The 10,686-nt window shown below is 40.3% G+C and overlaps 1 protein-coding gene across 1 annotated transcript; it reads right to left on the reverse strand.

The window, feature by feature from the left end:
* Nucleotides 1-1,048: 1,048 nt before the first annotated feature.
* masp2 (MBL associated serine protease 2) lies at nt 1,049-3,926 on the reverse strand. The gene is made up of 6 exons (XM_071516319.1): nt 3,919-3,926; nt 3,623-3,845; nt 3,362-3,539; nt 2,938-3,069; nt 1,457-1,653; nt 1,049-1,222 (listed from the first exon to the last, which is right to left on the reverse strand). Exons 1-6 carry the CDS (start codon nt 3,924-3,926, stop codon nt 1,049-1,051), a joined length of 912 nt encoding a protein of 303 aa, XP_071372420.1.
* Nucleotides 3,927-10,686: the final 6,760 nt, after the last annotated feature.

Raw genomic sequence — 10,686 nt, forward strand, 5'->3', positions numbered from 1 at the left:
AAGTCAGTGAAAGAATACATGGCGATTGAAGGCAATATAATTCTGTTCAGCTGGAAATGCCAAGATGATGTCATGCTATGGGTCAGTACATAACTTACCAAGGAGTTGTAGTGGCCTTCAAACTACAACAAAGTCTATGGTTGAAGCAACATTGAGCAATTTTCGTTAAGGCTGCTGAAACAGTTCAGTCAGAGTTCACATACTGCGGTTCAAAACAAGTCGATATTTCACAGAAAGGTGGCATAGGCCTAATTTTGTGGCACAACAAAAATATCAAACACTGTAACCACAACCACAAAAAGAGGGAAAAGAATCAGACCTAGTGTTTGAGTTCCTTTCCCACAGCCACACATTCAAACAGGCTCTTCATGGTAGGACTTTGCCCCACTTGAAGGCCACAGATAGAGAAAATGTTAGTGAGGGAATGCAAACGTGTCAAAGGAGAAGCAATTTCATGAGATTGAAGAACCCTATAATGACTGTTTTGATAGAGAAGTAGAGCTGGGGTGTGCTGAGAACAAGCTGCATAATGTATGAAGGTTAAACGACTACCATGCGCCGCCTCTTAGACTGGAGACACACACAAGCCCGCTGATTTGACTTTCAGACTACTGAATTAATTTATTTCTACCAGGACATTACAATGTGTCAACTGTCTCTGTCTTTGGCTGGATTAGCCAGACAGAATAATTGTTTGCATATGGCTATTTTGGGGAATTTATCACTGAGGGGGCTTGTCTGGTCACACATAGCCTATGGTTAGTTTTTTATGGTCACAACACGTTGATTGTGCTTGAATTTTAGATGGTGGTGTTGTAGCACCAGTGTCAACACTATAGCAAGGTATCAGAAGGTTAATGCCTCTACTAGCCACACAATCAAATTATCTAAAATAATCCAGCCATCATCACAAAAAATATGGTGCTTTTAATAGAAGAACAATTACTTTAGTTTCCACAATGTCATCGTCACAATTTAAAAATTTCAGGTAGTATGCTAACTTGACATACAATGCACAGGCCAACAAGTCATCAGTGAGCCTAGTCTCTTAAATTACAGTGAGGGATTCAGTTCTGGTACTCGTGTACTTAATCTTCCATCCCTTGTTTTTCCCAGAAGGGTCAGACCTGAACGTAACATGCACTTGGTAACTTCCGGTGTCAATCCGGCCTGGTGGCGACGATCCACAGAAGGGCCCGTACTCCTGTCCTGCTGTCGAAATCTTGTAGAGGAGGAACATCAAATAAGGAACCAGGATGTTGTCTCATTATATGTCTGACTGATTGATGTCCAGCCAAACTGAAAATATGCAGGAAACCGCATGGCCATATATCCCCCCCAAGGGGGACAACTCACAATGATAGACTGCCTCACCAAGCATGAGGAGGAATACATTGCTTATTCATCGTCCTTTGTGTGTTAGTGTGGTTTGCGGTTTTGAAGTCACGCGACTAACCTTCAATGTGTCGTACGGACACGGGGCGTTTGGGTGTCCCTCTACATCGAAGGGCTCCAGGAAGTCCAGGATCACTCTGTGGCCCTCTGGGAGACGGATGGTGTGGTCACACTGACTCATGGGCGGGTAGGGACTCGGGTACCCGGGGCTGGTCAGAACCCCCGACAGCGTGGTCAACACCTGGCTCTCGCATGGCACTGCAGGGAAGACTTACAGCCTCATTAAAATCCCACTCAGACACAGGCACTACATGGTCATTTTTCTCTGTTTGAGTTGTTACATGTCATTGTCCAGTCCTCACTATTCAGTCTGTTTTGGCCCTTGCATGTCTATTTGAATACTGACAAATAAGCCTTCAGAATCTAACAGCCGCTGAGTTATGGGTTATAAAGTGCTAGGTATTAAAAAGTTTTGTGATTAAAAGAAAATAATTTTTCATGTCAATTGAGACATTTTCTGGCATCATAAAAGATGGGATTAATTTGGGTTGTGTTATTGCACTGGCAAGTATGCAGATGTTACAGACAAAAACAAATGAATATTGCAAAGAGGCAGAGTTGCTGTAATTCATATAATTAGCGAAATCTGTAGGCAGATAATCATTTTTGCCTATTCATTGCATGATTTGTTTTGTCACCCTTTTTCCTCTGGCAAAGAATAATAATTTAAGGCACATCCACTCGTAATTGTGATTAATTACCTAGCATCAGTGCACTATTAGTGCTGCAAACAGGTATCAATTTTTAACGCCTTTTTGAAGTCGCTTTTCCCTTAGGAATCGACAGTAATTAACCTTGCCTTACACCGGCTGGCAGAGATCAACTACTTTATGCATCAGTATGCCTTTTCAGTCTGAAATTAGTTAGCACACACCAGCAATGTGAGAATGAAATCCAATCTCAAACACCGCAATAACTGTGTGCGCTGTCTGCAAATGTCAGCAAATTGTTTTGTGAAGATATGCTCTGCAGTATTGTATAATATTTAGAAGATTTTGAAAGGCAAATGGTTTCCTTCCTCCAATAAATAGGTGCAGTGATAAGCTTACAATACAATCATCTACCCTCATATTATCATCTACCCTTCCAAACTGAAATCAGAAGAAACAACATGCTGTATTATAACTTTTCTTCTGATTTTATTAATGCCACAATGAGAAATTTCGTGACATCATTTGTCTGTCATCAAAAAATGCAGTAGAATTGAAATATCTTGTAGCCAAATGCATCACACAGCGGTCAATTTACGCTAATGAAAATTCCTGTGCTTTGCTTCATCGTCACTGATTCCTGCCATGCTAGGTAGTGAGGAGCTGAGCTGCATTATACCAAGCAACACAGACAACATGTAATTACAGAAATCAATTTACAATCAAACGCATTGTGCCAAGCTCTTAACACTGCACCTCACTAAGGTTTTCACTCACTTTGATTGATCTAAGATGAACATGCCTTTTAAGATTTGCTCTGCATTGCTCTCACCTGTGCAGGATCTTTTGTTGTCATGGAGAAAGTATCCAGGTCTGCAAGTGCAGTAATATCCACCAATGTAATTGTGGCAAAAATGATCACACATGGTCTCCCCATCTACCATAGACAGACACTCATTGATGTCTGTGAAACAGAAAAAGGGAAGAGAGTATAACACAATACAGTAAAGTCTGCTATTTATTTTTTCCATCCATTCACATACTTTAAATGGTGAAAGTGGAATTATCTTTATATGGATGCTTTGTAAATGCTAAATGAGCCTCAATGTTTTTAAAACATTCATATATATCCATGGCAACATAATCCTGTTATCATAGATTATTTCTCTAGAAATACCATTAAGAAGTGCTCTATGGAATTACCACCAACAAAAGTGCATCTGCCTTCTGGCAACAGTATCACAATCCTGTGTCACCTTCGGAGGCGTAAAATGCTTGGAAGCCGGTGAATCGCCCCTCGTTAGAGTAGTCACTCCTAAAGACCACTGACATGAGGTTCCCTGCTGACAGGATGACAGTGTTCCTCGGGGTGCTTTCATAGTCCTTCTGTTCTTCACCGCAGAACCGCAAGGTTTCATTGCCCTCTGCCAACACCTGGTTTGACAAGGTCAGAGGTCGTTTTTAGCAAGCAAGCTACCTAACGCAGATAACGCTACTTGTAGTTCTCCAACGTATACCTGAATGTAATCATATTCACACTGCTGGGAGGGTTCCACGCTGAAGTGGGTGAAGTAGAGTTTGACCCTGTGACCTTCTGGGACAGTGATGTTCCACACTGTGTGCTGGTTGTCAGGGTACGGCTGAGGGAAGCCGGGGGAGGTGAAGCTGCCATGCAACCCTGTCATTTCCACACTCCGCGAGACATGGAAGAGGGAAAATAGGACAAACACACAGCGCACACTGGCGAAAATGAGGTGTGATGACAGCAGTTTCAAGGATTATTCCGCACAAATAAATAATAACAGACACTTACCTGTTCATGTTGGCTTCAGAAGAGTCCACAGATTGTCTGTTTTGTGTTTTTTAATGTTTGACTGGGAACCTTTCACCCACAGTGATCCTAGGGTTAATGAACCCACTGTCCTGGCCGGCCGACATTTGAGTAAACTAAGTGAGGCGGGCACATGATCAATTTCTCATCATTCTCTATTTATTCATCCCACACCTCTCTTGGCCACAGAAACCTATCAATCTGACCATCAGATTAATCTAAATAACATTTAAAGGATTATTTGCCTAACTTTCTGATACTTTTCTTTCTGTTTTATCACCTCAAAAGGAATCTCTTAGACACTTTTGGCACCAACTGCTCTTTTCTCATATTCAAATGAATTCAACAGAACTGAAGATTCGATAAAGTATTGCATCTAGTCTCTATCGGTTCAAATGTAAGGAGAGGGCAAAGTTTTGGGATTTGAAAGTCATGAATGAGACTGTTACACTACTTTACTTGGTAATCCAAATCACTAAATAGAATACATATTAAATTAGATCAACTTGCTAGATTTTTTGTTGCCTTTTTGTCAAATTCATTGATATTAGAATCTAAAACATGTCATCATTTGCATTGAAAAATGACACAAATAGAAAACACCTATCACCTGTATCACACATCTGTGCCCTGTGAAAGTTCCTCCTGTCTGTTTAGACAGTGATGCTGATCAAACCGGACTCATGCAGCTAATTATTTCTGACCCCACTCTCATGATTGCTGGGCAGTGTGGCTGGTTAATAAAACCTTCAGAAAAATACGTACACTACCCCACATTTATCACCCAATCCCTTTTGTTTACGCTTAATTACCGTATCGGGGCTTAAAAACAATCAGCAATGGATCAACAAAAGTTTTCGGTGAATGAAACCAGATTGCATCATGGGGTTCATTTTTTCTTTTAAAAGCCAACATCTGTACCAATTGCTTTAAGCGCAGACTTCATTGTAAAGGCTTTTGTAATGAGAGAATTGCAGTTTATTCATGCAGTCTATTTCGATGGAATACGCGTATCGTAGATGTTATTCAGAAGTGATGGGGCCTTTCAACCAGCAACAAATGTACGATAAGTAAGCTTATAATAACCACCCCCATTTTCCCTAACACTGCAGCACTAATGGCTAATATTTGAAGTGAATTACAATAATTATCCGCATGAACGTCAATGGTAATTTCCCTTTGCAAATGACCTCTCCGATTGTGCGCTTCTCAAATGGTGCCATAACCTCTTCCTCCTCGTCTGATTGTTGAGCGGTGGGATGATCAGCCACAGTGGAGCCGGTATTGATGGCAGATCTCCTCCTCCTGGACGCCATCCTGTTGCCGTTCACCCTTTGATGTTTGAGCACGGTGCACCAACAACAGAAGGGACCATCTCCCAATGGCTTCTTCCAAACTATCCCTGGAAAATCCTAACCCCATAATGAAAACAATAAATACTGAAAAGCTCATGTCTATGCCATTGGAAGGAATGGAATTAGCCAAGTTTAATCCATCGGGAGCCATGCACTTTTGAGCTGCAATAAAATAGCGAAATCTCTGGGTACATCATCAGAAAAATCAGCTTGGTCATGTCTTGTAACATGTCTTTTAACTTAACTCTTACCTCACTGCTGCAATATTGCTTGAGCTTCCACATTTGACACCAATCTCCTCAAGAGATTTGCCAACTAGAGTTCCTTCCCTTGCCCTTACCACTGAATCCACACCTTTTACATCTTTTACACTCACCGAGCACTTTATTAGGAACACCTTACTAATACTGGGTAGGTATCAGTTTTCAGCTCAGCGTCAGCCGGCTACCAAAGTGACATCCGCCTCCAGGTTCGACGTGTTGCATTCTGAGATGCTTTTCTGCTCACCACAGTTGTAAAGAGGTTATCTGTGTTACTGAAGCCTTTCTGTCAGCTCCAACCAGTCTGGCCATTCTCCTCTGACCTCTCTCATCAACAAGGCGTTTCCGTCCGCAGAACTGGATGTTTTTTGTTTTTCGCACCATTCTGTGTTTACTCTAGAGACTGTTGTGTGTGAAAATCCCAGGAGTTTCAGAAATACTCAAACCAGCCCGTCTGGCACCAACAACCATGTCACGGTCAAAGTCACTGAGATCACATTTTTTCCCCATTCTGATGCTTGATGTGAACGTTAACTGAAGCTGCTGACCTGTATCTGCATGATCTTATGCATTGCACTGCTGCCACATGATTGGCTGAATGGATAATTGCATGAATAAACAGGTGTACAGGTGTTCCTAATAAAGTGCTCAGAGAGTGTATTTCACACCTTTTGACCTTTCCACTGCGGTCAGGGCAGCGGATTCATTTCCCGTCTTCTGTTATAATCTGAAAACTCTAAAACACTTTGCGTCCCCATCTCCCCCCTGAATCACATCCCACTGTCTCATATCTTCCTCCTCCACTTGCTCTAATCTGCTCCTGTCTTGTACAAAAACTATTCTGCTAAACCCTTATTCTTCCCCTAGCACTTCTCTATCATGCACTATTATTCTAGGGTCACAGCAATATTTTATTACATCTATTGTCAGGATGCTGTGGCTCTGACCCTTGCATTCCTTGCTAATATTGGCGATCTAGCAATTTCACTGTATTCTTCTGTTGCACTCATTGTAGGTCGCTCTGAATAAGCTCAATCAAGATTAATCATCAGCTAAATACCCTAAAATTTGAATGTGATGCAAATAATTAACCAAACTGCTGTAAGTTTTCTGTCAATCCCTTTTTCTCTCTTTTGAACACACACACGCACATGCACACTCATACACCTTCACACTCACGCCCGATGATTTCATTTTCTGTGTCAGGGCTATTTTAATTTACTTAATTTCCCTTACAGTACTTGCCACTTATGCATTTTGCTATTATTATGCTGTTTCCCTCTTTGTTGTGTTTGGTTGCCATTTAGTTTCTCTTATGCAATCCAGTTATGTCTTTGCTTGTTATCTTGATTTTTTTTATTTTTGTTTTGTGGTGAGATATTTTTTATATTTGTTGTTTTTTAATTTAACATGCTCAGATTTGTACTGTGTTTATCACTGTGCAAAATGAAAAAACTAAACCAACTCAAATCAGTTTTCAAGGAACTGGGAGGCTATTTGGATGGACATTCAGTGATATGTTGTTAATGAAAATGGAAATTGTATTCTAGCACCTCATGAGTTTGGCTGGTGAGGTTTATTACAGAGGCTGGTTCGGGTGCACAGAGGGTGAAAGCCACTGACTTGGGAAACGCTGGTCACAATTAACAATTTAAACTAACTATTCATGTTCACAACGTACAGCTGTGCCAATGTTTTCAGGTGGAACTAATATCTTTTCAAGAGAAAATACAGAATTCACATGTGTTATTTCTATGATGTTAGACAGTTCAATCTAGATGTGTGAAGATGAATGAGTTTCTCCAAAACCTAGAAAAGTAAGAGAGCCAGGTTTCTGTTACAGAGACAAATACAGTCACTGCAGTCAAGGGGAAGCAACTCTGTGGACACAATAACAGCAGCAAAGGTGATTTTACGGGGATATTCATAACTCACAGGACTGCAATTATATGAAGCTCATTTGGATGTTAAAGCCTGAAGTCCAAGTCACTCTCCAAAATTATTGTCTATTTGAGCAGTCCAAGTTTTAGTTCAAGCTATAGTACAGAAGAGGATTAGTTACCTTGCGAGGCAGCTGGATTCGCGAGATCACGATCACGCAAGAATCGATCTTGCCAGGCTTCAAGTTATGCGTTTGTGGCCGAACCACAGTGGTGCGGACCAATCAGCGTCCTGTGAGGGCAGCTGGGGGTGTGGTTTAGGTGTGGCGACAGCGAGAAGCGACTGTTCATTCACAACAATGGCGGCTCCTAAAGAGGCTAGCGTAGATGCTGCTATAACATCAGTTATTTCTGAACTGGAGAGTATTTCTTCATTGAAAGAAGAGCAAAGAACGGCACTGAAGGCTTCTCTAGATGGAAATTATGTTTTTGCTCTTCTCCCGAGTGGCTTCGGCAAGAGTTTGTTTATATGGTTCATTGATCTGATTGGTTGAAGTTAGCCCGTGATAGACGGATGGTTCATCCAATCACCTGCCAAGTATTTTTTGAAAGTGCCAAACAGTTTCCAAGGACGACTTCCCAGATGGTTCTGTGTAACAAACCATCTGGCAAGTCAGGTTTATAGAGGATTAGGGCCACATGTGAAAAATTTGAGTTCTGAGATTAAACTCAGAATTCTGAGAATAAAGTCAGAATTCTGAGTTTAAAAAATTCTGAGATTAAACTCAGAATTCTGACTTTAAACTCAGAATTCTGAGTTTAAAGTATATCCCAATCAGAAGTTAGAAACGGTACTGGTATTTTCTGTGCTATTTTTCCATTGGCAGAAAAAAAAAATTCTTAATTTTTGATTGGGTGGGCAAGACGCACGTTTGGGTGGGCTGAGCCCACCCCTACCCATAGCTACCGCCGGCCTTGGTACAGGAAATGACCAGAGATGGTCTACAAAGAGATAGAAATATGATTTTTAGTGAGTTTAATCTATTTAAAATAGAGAACATAGCATGTCATGTATCAGCATCAGGCTGCATGTACTATATTATTAATATCTACTACTTACCTACTACTTCAATGGTAACAAAATGTGCTTGTTTTATCTGATTTACTTGATTTCTGATGATGGTCTGAGAGACCTTTCTGCTGATAAACAGTCTTCATATCATTTCATTCTACATTTACACAGCCAATCTTGTTAAGTTTGTGTCATTCAGTGCGATGAAGTTTCAGCTAAGACATCACTGTTATGTCCCTTACAGAATACTAATTCATTAAAATATGCTTGACTTAAAAAGTAAACAAGAACTAAAGCACTGCAACTGCAAATTAGCTCTAACTCAAATTGCTTTGTCGCTGAAATGGGGAGCTATCATTTTAAACCCCTGATGTTATTAAGGCATTAACTATTAAACAGATTTTTCAAGTGTTAAATTGGATACATACTTGTTTAACTTAACTGTTCTGTATTAAAGTAAACATACAATATATTAACAACACTATGGCAAGTACCCAAAGTAATCATTATGGTTTGACACTTTGTCACTTGACTAATCCTAATTGTCCATACATTAATGATTAAAAGTGTTGCTGTTTGTAAAAAGTGTGTGAACAATGTAACTTCCTCCCACTGTAACTGGAGCATCAGTGAAGACTTGAGGAGAAGGATGGCTTAGTTAAATATGGTTGCCTTCACCTATCCAATTACAGATCAATGTAATGACATTTTAAAGTAAGGCAGAGTAGAGATGGGTTCAGTTCTTTAAAATAAGTGCCTCAATGGTACCGTGCAAAAATTTGAATTTCACTGCCAACAGCACTATAGACAGATCTATATAATGATGTCAAATACACTTAGCAGGGCAGAGACCAGATGGATTAGGTGAAACAATATTCTAGTGTGGGGAATGTTAAGAGCTGTCATACTCTTTATTACAAACAGAAATGAGATGTAGGTGTGTGTTCTGCATTGTTCTGTGTCCCCTTTATTTTTTTTGCTCTTAACTAATCAAATATGAATAATTATAAAATCACATGGGATCACGTTCTTGTTTATGAAGTCTAATCTGTTTGTTTTACAACAACAAATTGCCACAAACCATCTGATTTGAAACGACTGATTTCAATATTTTGGAATAAAAAATAAGAGTTAAGCACCTTCACAGGCAAAGTCTGAATATAAATAGCTTTTCCCCACATATCTCCTGTCTTATCTGAACAACTTATATGTGACTTAAATCAGGCAGCTCTGACTCTCAGCCTCAAAGCAGCAACATCCATTATAAAGGCTACAGAATATGAATGATCCCGAGGCTAATACTGTATATGTGCGTCATGAGCTGAGCGCCATTTGCCATACGATACCTAAACTCAGTGATTTGTTTGTGCATGGACCATAGATAATTAGGAACCCAGAGATTTACACAGCTAACACACACACACACACAGTTGAGCATACACTGAAAACGTGCATAAGCACAAAGCACAGGGCCTTCTGATTTCAGCATGATCAAATCTTGACCCTATTCGTGCGCAAGACAGAGCTCGCCTCGCAGTGCTGTTTCACCTGCTTGCTGTACCATGCAATAATGAAGTGCTTCCTCATAAGAAGTCAGCCAGTCATTAAATAGAGAATAGACCGCATGAGATCACTTGAAAAGAAGAAAGGACCGTGACAATGTTCTTATGTGCAAAAGACAGTAAACAAAACACAGTGATGGAGAAACAGAAGCTTCAAATCAATGTGATATTAAATGGCAGAGGGAGGCAAAGGAATAAAAAAAGGTTGTTTTGTTTTTTTTACCACAATTGACGACTCTCTGCTGACCCTCGCTAAGCCGCTTGCACAGTATTGTCCTTTAGTTGTGTGTCTTTAAGAAACAAATCTTCAAATTGTTTTTTTACCAAATGCGCAGTATTGTCTGTGAATGTCTTGGGCCAGAAACAAATGACACTCCTGTAAATGCTAATGTTTAAAGTTGTCAAGGGATACACTTTGTGAGTGTAGTTACCCTGACCGTGACACCGTCTTGGCGTCTTTATCCTCACTCTCATCCTCTCCCTCGCTCTCTCTCCTTGCCATTGGTTGCAATCACAGCAGTCTCAGCCACCCACATGCTGTAGAGTAAACTGTAATTAAGGACTTGAATAAGTGGGGATGTGTCACTTGCACTGAATACCCATGAACAATGTAGAGTTAAT

The sequence above is a fragment of the Centroberyx affinis genome, unplaced genomic scaffold (assembly GCF_046629955.1).
Source record: "Centroberyx affinis isolate AG114_WGS23_722 - 3 ecotype Tasmania unplaced genomic scaffold, CSIRO-AGI_Caff_v1 ptg000398l_1, whole genome shotgun sequence".
Lineage (NCBI taxonomy): Eukaryota > Metazoa > Chordata > Actinopteri > Beryciformes > Berycidae > Centroberyx > Centroberyx affinis.

Coding starts and splice junctions, on each gene's coding strand:
- masp2 (XM_071516319.1), bottom strand. Junction 3,540..3,622: donor GTGAATATGATTACATTCAG/GTATACGTTGGA, acceptor TTGTCAAACCAG/GTGTTGGCAGAGGGCAATGA. Junction 1,654..2,937: donor CAACAAAAGATCCTGCACAG/GTGAGAGCAATG, acceptor TCTTCCCTGCAG/TGCCATGCGAGAGCCAGGTG.